Source organism: Oreochromis niloticus, linkage group LG12 (assembly GCF_001858045.2).
Source record: "Oreochromis niloticus isolate F11D_XX linkage group LG12, O_niloticus_UMD_NMBU, whole genome shotgun sequence".
Lineage (NCBI taxonomy): Eukaryota > Metazoa > Chordata > Actinopteri > Cichliformes > Cichlidae > Oreochromis > Oreochromis niloticus.
In genome coordinates, this window is record NC_031977.2 from 30002770 (window position 1) to 30024755 (window position 21986).

The 21986-nt window shown below is 38.7% G+C and overlaps 1 protein-coding gene across 4 annotated transcripts in view; it reads right to left on the minus strand.

Annotated features, from left to right (window-relative positions):
- Window positions 1-3012: 3012 nt before the first annotated feature.
- ksr2 (kinase suppressor of ras 2) overlaps window positions 3013-21986 on the minus strand; it is a 122550-nt gene continuing 103576 nt past the window's right edge. For 3 of the 4 annotated variants that reach the window (XM_005473616.4, XM_025912024.1, XM_019365510.2), the window contains one exon: window positions 12967-16314. In XM_005473616.4, the coding sequence (XP_005473673.1) occupies window positions 16168-16314 (147 nt within the window). In that variant the 3' untranslated portion in view covers window positions 12967-16167. Of the gene's footprint in view, window positions 7758-12966; window positions 16315-21986 lie in introns of those variants that run through there. The other variant, XM_025912025.1, reaches the window with a different exon arrangement.

A 21986-nucleotide genomic window follows, 5' to 3' on the forward strand; every position in this document is an offset into this window, starting at 1 on the left:
AAGACATACAGAAAATCCAGAACACAATTTAATTTTATTTTTTTTATACAGCGCCAAATCACAACAACAGTCGCCTTGAGGCGCTTTACGTTGTAAGGTAGACCCTACAATAATACATACAGAAAAAAATCATATGATCCCCCATGAGCAAGCACTCTGGTGACAGTGGGAAGGAAAAACTCCCTTTTAACAGGAAGAAACCTCCAGCAGAACCAGGCTCAGGGAGGGGCGGGGCTATCTGCCACAACTGGTTGGGGTGAAAGAAGAACACACTGCACGCAGCCAATCTCCATTTTCAAAGTTTAGTGCCATTTGAACTAGGCTTCAGTTTTGGCTGCCATGACTGCCCTTCACCATCAGGTCTATTTACTCTGATGTCGGCAACATGTGCACTGGAACCAGGTATGCTGTTTGTACCAGAGTAACCAAGACAACCACTCTGGCTTATTTGCAACAAATACTGGTTAAAGAATGAAATGCCCTCCCACAGCAATGTGTGACCAAGTTGGAGACTAGCATGAAGAGGAGGTGCCAGGCTGTTTTGGCTGTGTATGATTCTTCCACATGCTACTGAGGCCCCTATTTGTTATGAATACATTTTTAAGTTGCCAATATGTCTTCTTTCGTCAGATTTCATTCATTCAGCAGGATTAGTTCATTAGTTTATTTACTGTCAGAGAACATTCGACAAGTTTTTCATGGGTGCAACCCAGATAGCCTACTGTGCTGCTTATACTACAAATGCATTTTATATGTAAATGAGAGAGAATTTAAGACTTATTGCCATGAAGCATTGTTACAACAAAGAAATAAACCACCAAACACACATTTCTTTACTTTCTGTGTTTAGTTTAGTTTTTTGGAGTTTTGTTGTTTGCTGTATTTTCATGCTTTCTGTGTGCAGCATCTTTTGTTCAAATGAGTCAGGAGTAAAGTCTATTTTTACCATCTGGCCATCAGTTTTGTGTCAGCCGTTGGGTCAGGACTAAGAACTTTGCCCTTAATGTGACATAATTAGGTCATTCAGATGACAATTCGAATTTTAAGGGAGGTGAACAGCAGTGTAATATTCATGCAGCTCTTCTCAACAAGGGACTTCAATTTTCTGTTACTCTGTGTTTAAACATCCACTTTCTTACAGCAATCACTGACATGTGAAAGTGCACCTTAGACTATTATGCATAACTCTTTGTCCCTTTATTTCTATTTTGCAATAAAGAACAGATGAAAGGTTACAATGATAAAAGCATCATAATGTATAATTTTTTATATCAAATCAACTAAACCATCAGTTTTTGGTGGTCTGAGAGAGAACGGATGTTGACCTATGGTAATATTAGGCTAGACATGCATAAAGGCATGGAGGTAGTTTCAGCTTTTTCTTTTATGTCCAATGACTTTCTTTTCCTCTTTGAAGTCTGAAATTACTGATCATATCCAATGTAGAGGCTCCTGAGTAAAAGCTCACCTCAAGCTGACAAACAATTTGTGGCATTCCCTTAAGTGTGATCACTGCATTCAATTCAGGGTCCAGTTTTTTAAACTGAGGGGAAACATGACCCATATACCAGAGCTGTGATCCAACAGAAATCTGTAAAAAACTAAAACTGAAAAACAAACAAACTGGAACAGAACAAAAGCTGTGCCTGTTCTGGATTCATTTGTGCAGTACATATATTTTCATGGCCATTTTGCATATTTCTTCTTTTTTTGTTCATATTTCGCACACTTTCTGTCATTAACTCTGTGAGTGGTAGTGGCTGTGTGTATACCAGTTTGCTCACATTATCATAATGAATATTAAGCAGATGCAGTGTTTACCATATTCACCATTGCAAAATCAAGAAGTACCTTTTATTCAAAAGAAAAGCTACCATTTCTATCTTTAAATAGCTTATTTAAAGCACATTTCATAGATTAGATTTGACTGGCATCAATAAGCAAAAAACATGAACTTAATAATGTATACTTCAATCTCCAAAATAATACAATTAATGAAAAGGTTTATTGGGAACCTTAATAAATCTGTTAACCCAAAATAACCTACATGATGATGATTTCTGTCCACATCCATCTATATTCTCATTTCCTATCCATGTACACTCAGACTTCTAATCCACTATTTAGTCATAAACAAACATATGTACAGTTGCTATCCATTAAAAAAAAAAGGGCTTTAATTTTTTTCTTTTAGCTCTTTGAACACTAACCAACACAAGTAAAATTACCCAACTTGCCCCCAAAGACTGAAACCTAGTGCAAATGGCACTAAAGTAATTAGTATGGCTGTATTGAGTTCTGAGGTTTTAACAAGCTAACGGATTTTATCATTACTGTTGCCTCACAGCAACAAAGTTATAAAGTAAATACTTTGTAGATAAACCCTTTGCATCCCTGCGATAAATGAAAGGGTATCCTGTAGGTGATGGAAGAACAAATAGACCGTCAGGAGTTCTGAACGTGGACAACAGCTTTTTAAAAGGCAGCCTCGTAGCTGTAAAAATCCAACAGATGATTAACGAATTCAACAAGACCTAATATTAATAACTCAGCTTGTAAATCGCCCTGTGTGTGTGTGTGTGTGTGTGTGTGTGTGCGTGCGTGCGTGCGTGCGTGTGTGTGTGTGTGTGTGTGCGCGTGCGTGCATGTGTGTGTGAGTGTAATCCTTCAAATTACTGCCACGAGCTATAATAAAATAACATCAAATAAGTTCAGTTGGCCTTCCTTGGTCGATATCAAGAGAATAATAAATGAGCTTTCTAACTCTAATGTCAGTGCAACATAAGCTGCATTAATAGCAACATTAATGATGTCTTGGGGCCTAATGCGAGTCATACTGTTTGCTTTTTTTCCTCTTTTCCATCAATCTATTCTTGCAGAGCAAACAAGACAAAAACTTGAATAAATAAAGTCAGTGGACTTCAGTGGTTTTCTTAAGGGCAGGTGCTCCGTTACATTTCACACTTTTAGATGTCAGATGCAAACTTCACACAAACAGCATAACCTTATCACTTAAATTTTTTATTGACTTTTTTTTTTCCTCTTATGAACAGTAGAACAAACCCAAATGCTGCACAAAAAACACAAACTTTATATCAAGGCCTGCAAATGTTTTTTTTTTCTTTGACATTCAATTGAACAGCAGAAACTAAATCATTTTTGAAAGGGTAGAAAACTTTTATAAACTTTACTGTACAAATTATACAAATGAAGTTCCATTACAAGCTTGAATGAGAGATAGGCTCTTTTGAATGAGGACAACATTATGTGTTTTTGCTGATGTTGTTATGAGGATGATAACGCTGAGGACCACAAATGACGGTGACTTTGATGATGAAGAAATATATGTTTTCTTTTTTTTTCATAATCAAAATCAGAAATCTGGAGGCAGGGGGCATCAAAGTGTTGCATTATGACAGTTGCAGCAAAGCATTTTAAGGTAATAATGGCAACAAAAGAGGCAAAAAAGGATATGCTTTACAGTGAGATGAGGCCTGGACCAAAATAATACTCATATACAACAAACAGTATCCACTTAAATGCTAAAAACATTTGAATCAGCAGTATGAGCAGTTGTCATCAGAAAGGAGGTTGTTGTGTAAATTCAGGATAATATGTTCTCTCCTTTTAGAAAAGCTGCTTGTATTTGACATCATCCTGTACATTCTCAAGTTTGACTCATTTGATGACAGAGATAGTTGAATTTAAATCTTTCCAAACAAAACTCTGGGAAAAAAGTGACAGAAGTTTTGTAAGAAGCCCTTTCAATGCACTCCCTGTTATAACAGTCAGATTGAAACACTTTCATGGTGTGTCTCAGCATTCCTCATCACACTACAAGGCTGCATCATCCTCACATGTTTAGCCTACGCATCAGCCTTATATGCATCCAGAGTTCCACTTCTCTGAGCCTGCCTTGTTTGTCTGTCCTCGATGCTCTCGACAGTGAACCATGAACAGTTCTCAGCAGGAAAATAATCACCTTCGCATTCTCTCAACTGCATGTACTCATCTGTATTTGTCATGGAAAGTTGGTTTACATGGATCACTGTGTTTTGGGTCACCTGAAAATATTTCATTGATCAATTAGGCATGCAGAGGAGCTGAGAACACCTCATTTTGCAGTCTGGTGCTGCCTTTCTTCTTCTGTGAATCATTTTTTGAAGCCCTGCCACAGTGTTTGATCTCCACGGGGCCCTATTAGCCAAGTGCATGTAGGAAGATTAAGAGGAACTGCTGAGAAATAGGTCTAATGGTGGTTGTCCTCTGACCACATTGTGTACACTCACACAGGATGCAGAATACTTCATTGTCTGAAAAGCACTGTGCTAAATCAGCTTCCCCCAGCTAGGACTTTCAGACTTCTCCCTAGTGTGGCTGATGTTCGCTTCACGATTTAAATTAATACCAAAGACATGGTGGAGATTTTTACATGAAAAATGGAAAGTATATAAATTGGTCTTTTTTAAAATCTTGGATTATTAAATAAAACTATTACCACAAGATAGGGAAGTGAGACTTGAACTAACAAGTTTTTTATTTCTTGGAATTTGTTGATCGTTAGAAAAATAGACTCACCATATACATCCTTTAATGCCAGAACACACGTGGAACAGAAAAGTTGTCATTTCTTTAAGAGATCCTATTCCAGGTGTAAAACTAAGGCAGTACAGCTCCAGGCAGGATGCACATAACATAAGATCTTGTCTATGTCTCTTGGTTGCCACTGCCTCAAGCTTTTTAGTGGAGCATACTGAAAAGAAAAAAAAAACAAACCAACAAAAAAAACTTTCCCCTTTTATGTTCAGCCATCATTTCACTTTGACACAAATGCACACACACACACCACACACACAAACATAATACATCAATCACAAAAAAGATTTCATTAATTGGGGAGGAGTGGGGGTGCTGTCACAGTATGAAACCACGTCAAAGGCTTAATCAGGCTCATGCTTTGCTCACATTATTGGTAATAATGGCATTATTGTGTGCATATAAAAGTAGCCATTCAAACAAACAACTGCAAAGCAATTCAGGCAGAACAATTCTAATTCATTTTGTCCAAGGACGGACATGTTTACATTTGAATTCTTTGCAAAGGGAACATAGAGTACTATGCCATATTTAGCTATGTTGTGGCCATGAATTGAGCAGTACAGCGCCAATCCTTAAAAGTATTCTGCAGGCAGCCTCTGTAGACACTTATATGTTTCTAGTAGTGAAGCTTATGGTGGATGTGGCTTTAAGTGTTCTCACTAAAGAGTGCACAGGGAGGTCACTGAAAGCTCCATCTTAATTAGCAAAACATCATCCTTTGAAGATATGTCTCCAATTTTCTGCACTATGAAAAAAGAAACACTATCCATCAGTTCTATGTAAATGTTACAGGTGTACTCAAAGACAAAAGATGACTCTGACTGCTAAATAAATACAAAACACAAAACTGTCACCGATGATTATTTATGTCCATTGCTTTCATTGCATAGCTGTGAGGTCATTAGACACCTGCATGTGTGGGGAAAGAGTTTCAAATATTGTCTTGTCTTTCATAAACACAAATATAAATATTCTGTCCAAATAGCACATTTTTTGTCTCTGTAATTTGCTCACATAGCATGTACACAGCTTCAAAAAAACATTTCTCATCACTCACAGATTCTAATATTGTAGAAGCAAATCTCTCAGAGAAAAACAAAAACTCACATTCATTTCACTGGATGTGAATATCAGCAGAGGTATTTTAACATTCGTCTCGTGGGTATGGAATTTTTGGAATTCATTCCATTCTTCTTCACTCACTTGGAAGAGATTAATTTGTCACTCCAGACAAATGGGTGTGTCGATTTCTAAGTTAGTAGACCATGTAATGGAATCAATTAAACTGAGATGCTCTCATTGGAAGGTTTGATTCCCTCCACCAGCACTGCACCTCTCCATTTTTTTTTTTCAAAAGCAGTGACTTGTTCAAACTTGCCTGGTAAAGTTGAAAATCTTGGATTAGATTTTGAAATGTAAAGCTTTCTTTCAAGCTGTAATTTCTCTGTGCAAGAAGAGAAACTGTCTGATGTGATGATTTCTGGTTTGTACAGCCAGTAAAGTTCTCACATTTGGATTCAGATAAAAAAAGCTGAAAATCAACTGGGACAATATGAGTGACAAAAAAGAGTCACCTTTTTGCTTTCCTGACCCCTGCTGCTGAGATGTCCTTGAAAAAGGCACTTGACCTCCGAACTGCACAGATACAGCTGCTTAGTGGCCACGAGTTGTAGTTTGTGGGTAAATGCAGTTGTGTGCAGAATGTTCAGATGTTTGATGTTAAGAATCACATCAACCCAGCCTCTGAGAAATTTTATATATGGGAACTTATGAAACTTGATCGCTGCCTTTCTTGAAGCCTGTGTACAGGCAATGTCAAGTGTATAAGGCACTACATTTTGTAGTAGTGCTACATGTATGTACTGGCATAATCTGCAAGTGCTGTAGGTGGCTGGGGTTGATGGTGGGTTTTGTTCTATAATTTATATTGCAGTTGTGATGCCAAAGGCAGGCATTTACGTCTGTATTTTAGCAGCGACAGCATGTTTGGTTAAATAAGATCAGACCTTACGTTGGTGTTTTAAGACATTTTGCCCTTAAATTAAAACAAAACAGCGATCTTTTTCTTTAAACACTGACTGAAGCTTTGTGTCATACTACATCTGAGCTATTCATTCGCTGCACTATATTTAAGACGTTCTATTTCATCGTTCTCAGTATGTTTTATAGAAATGCATTTTTTGTGGCAAATTTGAAACATGTTATTGGTATTTCTAGAGGCCAAGTTTGTTAGTTTAAGTGTGCGACTGGTTACAAGCACAGAAATTCAGAAAAAAATGAAGTGGTGCAGTGGAAATTATAGATAAGTTGGGTAGGGTTAGGTTATTAAATAGATACTTTTAAGCACAGTTTTTTAAAGCCCCACTGATGGAGACGAACTATAAAAACAATGGGGGATTTAAGGTTTATGATTCTTTTGGAGTTGAACAAAACACTCATACAGCTTTTTCCAGTTAAACCCCTAAGAAGCATTAGATTTTGGATTTTTTAAATATTCCAAATACATAGTGACAAATTTTCATTAGCAAGTACCATTAGTAAATATTATGGAGATGTAGGGTCTTCAAAAATGATTTACAAATCAGTTTAAAGTGTCAGAAATATCAAAACAAAACAAACAACAACAACAACAAAAAACAACTTGCAAAATGAAATGTTGCAGTTAACAACTTTGTAGCGAGCTGCTGTGAAAATGTCCCCCAAGAGCAAAGCTTAAAAAGCTAAGAAGGATATGTTGCACAGTCATGATACTGGAGAACATACTTGCAGCTGAAAATGAGTTGCAACGTAGCATGAATGGTGGTGCATGGATTGTTGAGTGTTCAACAGAAAGACACAGGGTGTTTTAGGGAAGGGCTTCAGGCATAGAGCGGAGAAAGGCCTCTCTGTTTGAAAGTCTGCGGTGTGTTTTGTCACCCACTCTGGCAAAGTGGGCCAATACTGACCGCTAAAGGGTCCATTCAGGCATGAGGGGGAACGTGTAAGAGCTGGAGCAAGAAGAAGGAGCAGGAAAGGTGGGGGTTGTGGAAGCAAGGTGGGACAAGAGAGGGTGGGAAGGTGGGTGGCAGGGCAGGCAGGCAGGCGGTGGAGCAGATGTGAGCAGAGCTGAGGACGAGCTTCACACAAAGACACTGTCCCATCGATGCCTCCATTACAGCCTGGAGCAGGAAGGGGAAGGAAAACAAAAACAAGATTAAATTCTCCATCTTAACACACAGCACCGCAGGAATCCACACTGTTAGATGTCTAACTGCTGTCATCTAACAATGCAGAACACATGGAAATCAAATTAAACACATCCTAGAACTGTATTCCAAACAGTCTCTTTCAAATTGTCACATACTGACACTTTTCAGAATTGGTTTAAGACTTCAGATCTTGATGCACTGTCAAGATGCGAAGGTTTGTGCCTTCAGATTTATAGCAGATTTATAGCAGTTATTTCTATATGTTGTGCAGATAAGACATCCAAACTTTGCGTCCATGAAAGTGACAATGGATCTTAGTGAGAGTGAGTGGCACTGTTGTTCCACATTATCAGCCAGATGGGCCAGCATAGGGCCTGCTGGAGGGGAAGACAGGGTCACATCCTCCATCCTCTTGGATTATGTAAGATTTATTTTTGGGATCTACAGTTCAACCAGTGTGGGTTTGCCAAGTGGATGTCAGGCAGTGAACCACTCTCAGGCTCTTGAGCATGATGTGAAATTACCACAGTTTGACCACCAAAAACTTCTTCCCCAAACATGTCACACAGACTACCCTGCTGGTTGTAATTATTTAGACATTTTCACCTCATTTGACGGGAATATTTATGATAGAAGTTTTAAGTGTATTTAGCTACTGAATGAGTCCTACTTTTGAATGGGATTTAGTGCTTACACACAGGTGTTGCCAGCACGTTTTGTTTTGTTTTTTTAGCTTCAAGGCTTAATGAGTATTTTCTAACTGGCACGACGTTTGGCTCAGGCAAGCTAAACCTTTAGGACATCCCCATTATATGGCACACTTTGTAGCTCTTCTGCTCTCTTTCTCTCTCACTCTTGCTCTCTCTTTCTGTTTGACTTCCAAACCCCTGATCTAATGAAATACATCTCCAGCATAATAAACCATGTGGGTGTCTTTAAATGAATAAAGAGAGCCCCGCAGTCCTTGGAGGCTATGTGACAGAGCTAATCTAAATTTGCTATTTTCAAAATATTTATGCTGTGTGTTTTTGTAGACCTATATTATATTTGCAAAGGTGAGCACAGAGTTGGCATAATTAGCATCATTAAGCCGATGAAGTGCCAAGAAGAACATTACATGACAAATAAGCTTTGACGCAGCTATGTTTGCACGTTTAGGTGCAACAGAACTGGTGGCTGGATCAATTTCAGTGGCAACATCCCCCCCCATTTTTAATGACTGAATAGGAAGAGTTTGGGGTGGATACCATATGTGACTATAGAATGGCACGTTGGTTGAGGTTGTGGAGAAATTGTTCTTGGGGCTAAATATAAATAAACACATTTTGCAAATAACTTTGTGGTATGGGTTAATACAGAAGAAATCCAGTTTTCTGTATCCTTCTATGATAGCCAATCATTTGGGGAGAAAAATAGTTTTAGCTTGTACACCAAAAGAGCAACTACCTTTGCAATGATTTTTGTGTCATTTTGAAACACATTCAATTCTCATAATACATCTTTGGTTACACCCTCTAAATCACTCTGCAATTAAACTTCATTGAAATTCTGCTGAGAATATAGTGTATAATTTTCCATTCCCTTTATCATAGTGCACGGTTCCTGTTTTGTGCTGCCATGAATCAATCAATATTCAGTTATTTTATCATAAGAACAGTATACGGAAAGTTTATTTTAGTTTTATTACCTGCAGCCGTGTTGCTCTTACAGTATATTTTCCTCATGATTAGCTCTGAAATTACAACGATCTCAAAATGGAATAAATAAAAAATGAAGATGATGGACAAAATATTACAAAGACATGAACAAAGGTATCAACCCAATGCAAACGCCAGAAAAACATTTTTTGTAAATGAAATAACTTTACATTTATAACAGGAATGTGATTTTTTCATTAATAATGAATAATTTCCTAATTTAATTCAATTCTTGCATCAATTATTTTAATATAAAAACATCCACTTGCTTTTATACAGTCTTGACAATAACTTTTTTAAACCTAATTTTTTTAATCTTAGTTATGAAATGTTGAGCGCAGAAAGAATTACAACCTAGTATTTACAAGAACTTGGGTATCACTTTAGAAAGCTGTTAAACCTGCAAATCCATTGTTCCTTTGGGTTTTGTTAAGGAGCTATATTATTATTTATTTATTTGTTTGTTTGTTTTAATTAGGATTTTATCATGATAACATCAAGTGGATTATCCACAATAATAACAGCAAAGTAATATATGTAATTTAATGACCTTGTGAATCCCTGATGTTTTTATTTTTGCTTCTTACGTCAGTATATACTATAACAAGAAATGCACTGAACCTTATCAGGTTTTAACACATTTAAGAATGTCGACAGAAACCAAACATTCACGCTCTGGTGGGCTTCAGGCCTTCCCGAGATTGGGTGATGTGGATTTTTTACACTTCGGTGACTGAGGCTGGACTTTAATGTTGGAGGTAGAAGAGGAGGGCTGGTTGTCCACCTATCTATCATTTCATTTTTCTGCTCCATGCCCTCACTAACTCATTCTGTCTATTCAACCAGTGAGTCACAGGTCTGACACTGTATGACACAGATACTTGCACACACATGCACACACTATCATCAGTATGCCAGTTTGTGCACGAAAGACTGGAAATAAATGAAAGAATTTTTGTACTATTGGAACAGCTTCACTGACGTGAATGCCACGATACATGTTCAAAGTAATTCTGACGTATTTAAAGTTGATATATTCAATATCCTTGGTTTCCTTATGTTTGTCTAAAATGTGCTATGAATAAGGTTCCAGCTAAGGTACACAAAAAAGTATCACAGATACTTATGTATATAAGTATAGAGTTGTGAAAAGTTAAGATAAATGTTCATTGATATCAATGACCCCATTTTTGCACCTTGCGCATTGTTATATGATTATTATCTTGATATCTTCATCAAGAATTGTTGAAGTCAGATGTTAGTGCCCATGGGGTCTTTCATCATTGCCTTGCTACAGCCTTTGAAATAAAACGTTTCTTTTCATTTTAGGAGACAAAAGACTTAAAGACAAGGACAAACTGATACAGTCTACAGTCCTTTCCCAAAAAACCCTAATATTTCATTCACAGTAGATTATGAGAAAACATCAAATATTTCAGCTGAGAAAATGCACCATTTTAAGAAAAATATTAGCTAATTTTAAATTTCATGTCAACCCCACATCTCAAAAAAGTCAGGATAGGAGAACAAAGCACTGGAAAGGTAAGTGGTACTAAAAAAGAAACAGCTGTAGCAAAATTTTGCAACTAATAAGGTTAATTGGCAACAGCGATGGATGTGCCATCTTCGAGAGGAAAGGTTTCTCAGATGTAAAAACAGGCAGAAGTTCAACAATCTGCAACAAATGCAAAACAAAACTGCATCCACAAATTCTGGAACAATTTCAGAAAACTGTTCCTCAACACAAACTTGCAAAGACTGTGAATCATCATCTACATTACACAATGTCATTGAAAGATTCTGAGAATCGGGATAAATCTATGTGTGCATTGGACAATGGACAAATTAATACCGGATGCTCTTTAGTTTCGGTTCCTCACTGCATTAAAAACAGGCATGAGCCTGTCATGAAAATCATTGCATGGGCTCAGGAACACTTCTAGAACAGATTGTTTGTGAACACAGTTCGACATGGCACCCATAAATGTTAAGCTTCATCATGCACAGAAGAATCCATATGTGCACATCATCCAGCAACACTGGTATCTTCTCTGGGCCATTTAAGCTTGTTTAAAATGGATTGCAGCTAAGAGAAAAATTGTTCTGTGGCCAGACAAATCAAAATTTGAAATTAATTTTGGTAAACATAGACACTGCATCGTCTGGACTGCAGAGGAGAGGGGTCATCTGACTTATTATCAGCACTCATTTCAAAAGTCTGCATCTCTGATGGTATTGGTGTGTGTTAGTGCCTGCCTGCTGTACACACCTTTCACTAACTGAAAACATTTGGTGCATTATGAAACACAAATACAAAAAAAGACCTCGGACTGCTGAATAACTTGAATCCTATGTCAGACAAGAATAGGACAGCGTTCCTCACCCAAAATTCCAATAATTAGTCTCCTCAGTTCCCAGATGTTTATGGCTGTTAGGGGATCGTAAACATGGCCAAATCCCAGCTTTTTTGAGATGTGCTGCTGCAATTACATTTAAAATGAGCCCATGTTTTCCTTTAAAACATACACGTCCCCAATTCAAACATTTGATATAAATTTCTATGTTCTATTGTGAAAAAATAGGAGTTTATGAAATTTGCAAATCACTGCAGTTTCTTTTTATTTATATTTTACTCAGCATATGAGCTCATTTAGAGTTGGGTTTGTACATTATTTAAAGGGTCTTTTAATGAATTACCCATTTATTTTTGATTTTCTGAATAAGGCAAAGGATTGTGTTGTTATCTTACTGCATGCAGGCTGAGGCGTTTTCACATGATAGACCCAGCTAAGCTTAGTTTATGGGTGTCATGGAAACAGTTCACTGGTAGAAAAAGTAGAAATAAATCTGTAGATTTCAACTGATGTCTTTAACCTCTTAAAATAATGGTTCATTTAACAAATCTTGTTGTGGATGTGAAGTTGGTTTTAGCCTACTCTTACAAGATTTTCTTGAAAGAATATCACTTTAAATTGGTTTTCACTCCAATTGTGTGCTGCTGATTGCTTCAGTTAATTTTTTTTTCAAAGGATGGACAGCTGGGAATATTCAACAAACAGAGAATACATTTAGCTTGTGAGCACCTGCAGAGTTGCTGCGTGCTTTGGCATTATCTCACTGCACAGCATCTTATAATAAAAAACAGGATGTTAAGAGTTGCGATGGTTCATTGTTATTCTATCTTCATCTCTTTATTATTTTTCCTACCACAGAAACAGCACATTGACTAAAGATACTGTTCTATGTGCCTAACAGCCATCTTATAAGCCTGCAAATTATATAAAATAGATATTTCAATTTTATTATGACAGCTTATTAGAAATTGAGAGCAGATCATGGAAATCTACATTTTACTTTTACTATATATGACTGATTTTTAGGAAGTACATTTGTTTGTGAAGATGTGTTAAAAAATTGAACCAACGTAAAATATGGATAAGGGTCGACTAAGATAAAAGATGTCATAAAAGAAAGAGAAAACGTCCAAAATGAAAACATCTTTTTATTGTCATACACTTTTTAAAGGATGAGTGCAAATAAAAGAGCTTGTGATCAAAATCTACTCATCACTAAGCCATGGACCATAAGGCATCATTAAATACAAGCTTTTTGGAGCTATCATCTACAATACAAGGACGGAATCAAGGAAAAGAAACAACACAGCATCAATGCTTATGCAATTAGAAGGAAAATGAAGGAAATAAATTAAAATGAACAGATAACAAAGGCAACAAAAAAACACAACACAATTTATACATTCAAAAGAAAAAGTTCAAAAAATTCACAAGGAATATTATTATTACGGCAAGTGACGATAAAACATTGTCTACAATCTGTTATGTACACTTGGCACTAATGTTATATCTTTGATTGTTGTCCAGTTGGTTTGTTGTCAACTTTAGCATGTGCACAGGTTGTAACTTTTTAAATTTTAATTCTAGTATAATCATTTATATAATCTATAAATATACTGCAACAATCATTCTCTCGAACAAAGCTGTTGAAAAGTTTTGCAAAGCCTGATGTAAAATTTGAGATCAAACTGCTCAATGGACAACAGGTCATCAGAAAAATGCTCACATACTTTTTATATATAGTATTGAAGGATTTTTTTTTTCTTAACAAGAATCAATCTTTGATAGTCCATCTCATGCACTTTAAAGTTGTAAACAGTACAAATATAAATGATCCACTTACAATATTTGAATCCCAGCAATTCCAAAATAGACAGACAGACTCCCAAAAACAGCAGCAGATTGTTTGTATGCATTTTCCAACACTGGCAGATGTGTATATAATGAGGTGAAAATGGCTATTTAACATGACTGGATTGTCTCCATCTATTCAACGTGGCTAGACAGAATCAAGCAGTGTACAGCTCAAATTATGCCACAGCTTCCAATTTCATGGTGATATGACTTAGCTAGTTCTCTATAACATACATTTAAAATATATTTTGATATACAGCATGAAGTAGAAAAATGGCCAGGGGTGGTCTTCAGCATCCTGATATGTTTTATTTATTTTTTTCCTGATATGTTAAAGGGAAAGTTCAGCCAGATTTAAGTTACTCACATGATTGCAAGTTTCAGATTATTTTTAAATGTGCTCCACAGTCAGCTTTATAGCAGTGTTGTTGTCAAAAATAACCCATTCAAATCCATCATTGTAGACGCAGATGGAAAAGCTGTTATGTCTAATTAAACAATAAACCTGACAAAGAAGTCAACACTATCAAATCTTGCCAATTATCACAGCAAATAAAGACATATATTCATGTTCTGCTGCTCCAGTTTTTCTTATCCTTTAGAACTTGTATAGCATCTGGTGGCAGGTATATTTAAAACAACTTCTAAGGTCAAACAAAGATTTTTAAGTCACCATCAGAGAGGAAGGTGTACGCCACCTGCTGCATAAATTATGTAGCATTACATTTTATCTGCTTGCATTCACAAGGAATGCCACATTCAGTTATATTCATAAGGAGCAGGTAGCTAAAAAAAAATCACACTGACTCTGTATACCAGCTGAGAATTAGCTAAAATCTTACAAATTAGAAATTTTTTTGCGATGCAAAGAGTGGTGCAACCATAACTTACGGTGGCTGACATTAGCAAAAAGCACATTTACCAATTTATGCAATACTGGAAGAAGTAGCTTTAGCATTATCTCATAACTCCTCAACAACAGTTGCAAAGTCCGGCTTTAATTACCTACACCTTACACGAATGTATCATTTGTATGCATCTCTACTCAGATATGAAAGCAGTCAAGCTGCCTGTAAAATTCATTTTGAACACACAGCTGATTACAAGATTATTTATTCAGCTTGGAAGAGCAGATCTTAAAACCTGCCATCCAAGAACAGTGCAGAGTGAGTGGTATCGATAAATATTCAAGATTAGGAAGAATTTCTTTGAAGCGTTCAGTGTCAAACTGACTGCAACACTGCTTTTAAGAAACTTTCTAACCTTTTTTTAACTTTATTTTGCTATTCCGAAGCCACATCTTCTCAATCCATGTCCAACAGTCACTTCAGTGCAGAGATGGGGATTTTAAGCTTTTTAAACCTTTTCCATTGGATACACATATTGAGAAAACTAATGTGTAACTTGTAAAACTTTGTGATTAGGGTCTACAACGTTTAAAATAACTTAAAATTACTGTATCGACTACACTGTAACAAGCTTTAGATCTATATTATACTGTTATCTGCCATTATCTATTTAAAGAAAAATAATATACAATGATTTATGGGAACTGGGGAATGGTTTGGGGGGGGCTCAGTGATAGCACTACCGAAAGGTAATTAGTTCAGCTGACGAACACTACATTTCAAGTGTCAGCAATTTCACAGAACATCGTCAAGTAGGGGATTCCTGGTCTGACCGGTGGCTTTTTTTTTTTTCTTTTTCTTTTTTTACTCAAAGGCTGTTATTGTTCAAACATCTAGCTTATGTTCACAGGCAATATTCAAAGCACAGGCTGATCAGAGAACAGTCTCCCATCAAAGAACAGGGCCAATACATCCCCACACAAACAGGGATGCTGGCTTCTTCACATTCAAATGGTACGGTGTAAATAAAAGGGCATTTTCAGTTAGACAAAACATTTGAGACAAAGATGAATCCTGGACATCCACACATGAGACAATGAGGTAACACTGACAAAATGGTCTACACACTTGACAGACATAAGGAATGGCAAGACAATGTCATGAATATATACAATATGTGATGTACAACATATACACTGATTCAAAACAAACGCGAATAAAACATGGAAAAAAAACACAAAAAACTACATTTGTTCAAAACTTTTTTTTTAAAGTCCAGGATGACGTGATCTGTTTGAAATTACAAGCAAGATACAGCCAAGAAATAAATATAATGACGGGAACAAGTCAATAGTAAAAGACAAAAAAGATAAAGGAAATATATCCAGTATGGTGTGAATCAAACCAAAGAAAATATGAGTCCCGACTGCTTTGAGAAACTGGACAGTCAACGTATCTGTACACACACATGCCAACATTCCATGAAAATACACACAGCACGGGCAGTTTTCATCACTGGGCTGGCTTTTGGATTCAGTGCATTCTTTAAGGAGGTGGGTTATTTATGTGGAGTTATGGCGGCTGCTTTTTTATACTTGCTGATTGTTTGCTGTTTTATGTCCCTAACTTATTTGACATACTCAGCTGACTTCCAGAAGTGCCCTGGGTGGGAAAGGCGGCGGTTCCTTTTTGGCAACTTTTCCAGTAAATCTACCAGCTTGGAGAAGCTGGGTCGCTCCTCTGGCTTGTACGCCCAGCAGAGGAGCAGAATATCCTGAAAAGCAAAGACACAGAAAAAAAAAGAATTATTTGATCTTTTTCAGATGCTTATGTGATGAAAGAAACAGGTGTGTCCAGGTTGTCGAAAAACTTTAGGAAGCCAGTTAGTGTACTTTGGCCTGATTATCTGATAGTGAACTGTAACACAAGCAGACCGAGCAATGGTTGTGACTTACATCTGATACATGCAAGCAAGGCTGGCTGGCATATGAGCTAAACCAAGAAGATTGAAATTTGTTCCTTAAGCTCGGCTACACAACCTCAGTGTGCAATCTGTAAAGAAATCTTATCGTTCAAATGGCATTTGACAAACTTTACAACCACATAAAGGACTAGCAAGACGAATGCAAAGGCAAAGCCAAATAAAATCTTCAAACAAAGACTGACAGTGTTTCCAACCTGACTGTGAAATCTGACTTGACACCCTTAAAATATTAGCGCACTGTCATCTTTACAGAGATTTTTCAATATCAATTAAAAGCATTCTTCAAATACCTTTTGTTGGTGTCATGTGAAAATCTACTTCTGGTGAATCCAACCTGCGATTGCTTGAGCAGTTTCTACACATAAACTCATTACAATGTGAGGAGAATCAGGACACTCTCTCCTTTCGCCTTTCTCAAATTACTGTAAACCCAAATAAGATGACTGAACTCAGACAAATTAAAGTAAATGATTGCCTTTAATTTTTCAAGTTGATGAACTTGAAAGTCAAGTGTTTATGCTATATGTAGTATTTAATTACCGTTTAATTTAAGTATTTACAAAGTGATAAGCTCTTTTCGAGCCCAACATATAACATCCTCACACTTGGTCAGGACACAGAGTGACTGAGTAATTTTTGCAGATGGAAGAAATGTGGCTTTTAACATATGCTTTATATATGCTGGGAAAGACTGCATTTTAACCCAAGTCATAATATATTGACTAAAACCTAACAACATAGCAGCAGAAAAAGCAAAAGTAAAATAAAATGCAAAAAAAGAGGGGAAAAAAAGAATAAGTCATCCCAGTTGGGACTCAAACTCTGATTTAAAGTCCATGTGATTAAACTATCGGCCACCTCACCTCACCTGCCTCCTGAGGCAATGTTATGACAAATTTAGATTTCCCTCACATCGGAATGCTAAATGGATATCCCTATTCATGGAAAGGGGCCAGCAGCTGCATTAACATTTCTAACAAAGTGTCCATACATGCTAAGCTGGGAGTTAGAATGGGATGGAAGTCAACATTAATATACTCAAGTCAATAAAAATGTATCAATTTAATCTCATGGCGGAAATAATTAAAAACCTACATAAAGAAATACAGCAACGCATACATACATACATATATATATATATACACACATATATATATGTGTATATATATATATATATATACACATATATATATGTGTGTATATATATATATATATATGAATATATATGTATACATATATACATACATACATATATATATATATATATATATATAAAAAAAAAACACCCAGCACGCCCCTGCGGGCGGTTTATCCTTCAAGCTCGGGTCCTCTACCAGAGGCCTGGGAGCTTGAGGGTCCTGCGCAGTATCTTAGCTGTTCCCAGGACTGCGCTCTTCTGGACAGAGATCTCCGATGTTGTTCCCGGGATCTGCTGGAGCCACTCGCCTAGCTTGGGAGTCACCGCACCTAGTGCTCCGATTACCACGGGGACCACAGTTACCTTCACCCTCCACATCCTCTCGAGCTCTTCTCTGAGCCCTTGGTATTTCTCCAGCTTCTCGTGTTCCTTCTTCCTGATATTGCTGTCATTCGGAACCGCTACATCGATCACTACAGCCGTCTTCTTCTGTTTGTCTACCACCACTATGTCCGGTTGGTTAGCCACCACCATTTTGTCCGTCTGCATCTGGAAGTCCCACAGGATCTTAGCTCGGTCATTCTCCATCACCCTTGGGGGCATCTCCCATTTTGACCTTGGGACTTCCAGGTTATACTCGGCACAGATGTTCCTGTACACTATGCCGGCCACTTGGTTATGGCGTTCCATGTATGCCTTGCCTGCTAGCATCTTGCACCCTGCTGTTATGTGCTGGATTGTCTCTGGGGCATCTTTACACAGCCTGCACCTGGGGTCTTGCCTGGTGTGATAGACCCCAGCCTCTATGGATCTTGTACTCAGAGCTTGTTCTTGTGCTGCCATGATTAGTGCCTCTGTGCTGTCTTTCAGTCCAGCTTTGTCCAGCCACTGGTAGGATTTCTGGATATCAGCCACCTCCTCTATCTGCCGGTGGTACATACCGTGCAGGGGCCTGTCCTTCCATGATGGTTCCTCGCCTTCCTCCTCTTTCTTGGGTTTCTGCTGCCTGAGGTATTCACTGAGCACACTGTCAGTTGGGGCCATCTTCGTGATGTATTCGTGGATGTTTCTTGTCTCATCCTGGACTGTGGTGCTGACACTCACCAGTCCTCGGCCCCCTTCCTTCCGCTTAGCGTACAACCTCAGGGTGCTAGACTTGGGGTGAAACCCTCCATGCATGGTAAGGAGCTTTCTTGTCTTGATGTCAGTGGCTTCTATCTCCTCCTTTGGCCAGCCTATTACCCCAGCAGGGTACCTGATCACGGGCAGGGCGTAGGTGTTGATGGCCCGGATCTTGTTCTTACCATTCAGCTGACTCCTCAGGACTTGCCTGACCCTCTGCAGGTACTTGGTGGTTGCAGCTTTCCTAGCGGCCTCTTCATGGTTCCCATTCGCCTGTGGGATCCCCAGGTACTTGTAACTGTCCTCTATGTCTGCAATGTTGCCTTCTGGTAGTTCAATCCCTTCAGTTCTGACTACCTTCCCTCTCTTTGTTACCATCCGACTACACTTCTCCAGCCCGAATGACATTCCAATGTCATTGCTGTATAGCCTGGTAGTGTGTATCAGTGAATCGATGTCTCGTTCACTCTTGGCATACAGCTTGATGTCATCCATGTACAGGAGGTGGCTGACAACCGCTCCGTTCCGTAGTCGGTATCCATAGCCAGTCTTGTTAATGATCTCACTGAGGGGGTTCAGGCCTATGCAGAACAGCAGTGGGGACAGAGCATCTCCTTGGTAGATCCCGCACTTGATGGTGACTTGTGCTATGGGCTTGGAGTTGGCCTCTAGTGTTGTGTGCCACATCCCCATTGAGTTCCTGATGAAGGCTCTTAGGGTCCTGTTGATCTTGTACAATTCTAGGCATTCCAGTATCCAGCTGTGGGGCATTGAGTCATAGGCCTTCTTGTAATCAATCCAGGCTGTGCACAGGTTGGTCAGTCTGGTCTTGCAGTCTCGGCTGACTGTTCTGTCTACCAGTAGCTGGTGTTTTGCGCCTCTGGTATTCTTGCCAATCCCTTTCTGTGCCCCGCTCATGTATTGACCCATGTGCCTGTTCATCTTAGCCGATATGATGCCTGACAGGAGCTTCCATGTAGTACTGAGGCAGGTTATTGGTCGGTAGTTGGATGGGACCGGTCCCTTCTTGGGGTCCTTGGGGATCAGGACCGTCCGACCTTCGGTTAGCCATTCCGGGTGTCTCTCGTTAACTAGCAGCTGGTTCATTTGTGCTGCCAGACGCTCGTGGAGTGCAGTCAGCTTCTTCAGCCAGTAGGCGTGAACCATGTCGGGCCCTGGTGCTGTCCAACTCTTCATACTGGAGACCCTTTCTTGGATGTCTGCCACTGTGATGGTTACTGGACCCTGTTCAGGGAGGTCGCTATGGTCTGCCCTCAGATCCACTAGCCACTGAGCATTGCCGTTATGGGTTGCGTCCTTCTCCCATATGCTCTTCCAGTATTGCTCCGTCTCCAGCCTTGGTGGTGCTGTTCTGTTATTGTTCCCTTGCCACTGAGAGTACACCTTTGCTGGTTCTGTGGAGAACAGCTGGTTTATTCTCCTGCCTTCTATCTCTCTGGTGTACCTCCTCAAGCGGCTGGCCAAGGCTGTGAGTCGTTGCTTGGCAGTTTCCAAGGCCTCAGGTATGGACAGCTTGCTGTATTTCTTATGCACCTTCTTTGTCCCGCCTTTCTGCAACTCCGTTAGTTGGCTAACCTCCCTCCGTGCTACTTTGATCTTGCCCTCTAGCCTCCTTCTCCATGGAGGGTACTGCCCCTTGTGGCTGTTCAACTTGTAGCCAAGCATCTCACTGATCACTGCTGCCGTAGTGTAGATCAGCTTGTTAGTGTCGGTAATCGTGGTTGTAGGTATCGTCCGTAGCGCTGCATTAACATCATCTAGCAGACCTTCTGAGGGTACTTCACGTAATCTTGGTAACCGGCTAGGGGGGGTCCAGGTTTCAAGCTTGGCCATGATCCTATCCTTCAGGTCAGTTCCTCTCGCACTCAACTCTCCTATCGCACTTGGGGCTATGTACCCAATCTCGGGTGGGGGTGATGATATCTCCCCCCTGACCTGGCGTCCTGACTCCTCCTTGCCGTAGCATTTATGTTGTACCTCGTCAATCTCTAGCTGTGAGAGCAGTCCCTTCTTTCGAATGTTGGAACACTGAGCTACTAGTTGTTTCGCCGTCATTGTGGATGTTGGGTATCGAAGAATCCATAGGTCCCTCATCCTATTCATGTAACCCCTTCCGCCAGGGTTACTTGCGTAGTAGCATTCCAACAACGCCCTGTTTTCGTCTCTTGCCCACCGATGCCTTCTTGTTCCAGTAGCCCACTTGTCGTCAGGGTGCCCTGGTTCCTCAACACCTGACGCGGACCTTGTTGATCCGGGCGACGTCCGAGCCGGCATGCCTTCATATTTATCTGTCTCGCTCATGTCTGCGGTAGGCTCACTTTAGCATAGGGGGTCTAGCCTTAGGACCCTTACTGGATACAGACGCCCCAGGCAGGAATCGAACTTGCGATCTTCTGCTCCAAAGGCGTGTAGTCTAACCACTACGCTATCCAGCTATGCTGGATATATATATATATATATATATATATATATATATATATATATATATATATATATTATATATATATATATATATATATATATATATATATATTATATATATATATATATTATATATATACACACATATATATATATGTGTGTGTGTCTTTATTTTCTTTCTTTTTCTTTTTTATCTATTTAGTATTTTACACTAAAACAACGTAATATTACAATTTCACCCCTTTAGGTAGACAAAAGTAATGTGAACTAATTTACTTCCTAATTTAATATTTAAAAAGATGTATTAGTCATTTGACTGGCATGAAACTTTAATGTTAAGTGATGACTCATGCTTGACAAGCATCAGCACAGGAGCTTAAGGTTCACTTCACAGGTCGTCATTTTAGCACTGAGCAGAGTATCACTCTGTACATTACTGACTGTGCTAACATGGGGACCGTAATTAACCCAACAGCCCACTTCATTCACGCTATCACAGCATCGCTATTCTATTAACAGGAAGAACTAAATAACACAACTTACACAAGTGAACTGTAAACATACTTTACTCCATTATAACAGAACATCTACTCAGGAAAATCTACTATTAAGAGACAAGTGCGGACTAGCAGACAGATAACAGAAATGGTACAGTAAAATGAGGTTATACTTGGAGTTTACTTAATCTGCAAAATCACAAGTTCATTTACTTAACAACAAGAAAAAAAGTGACAAAAACGTAATATTTAAATTCAAAGAA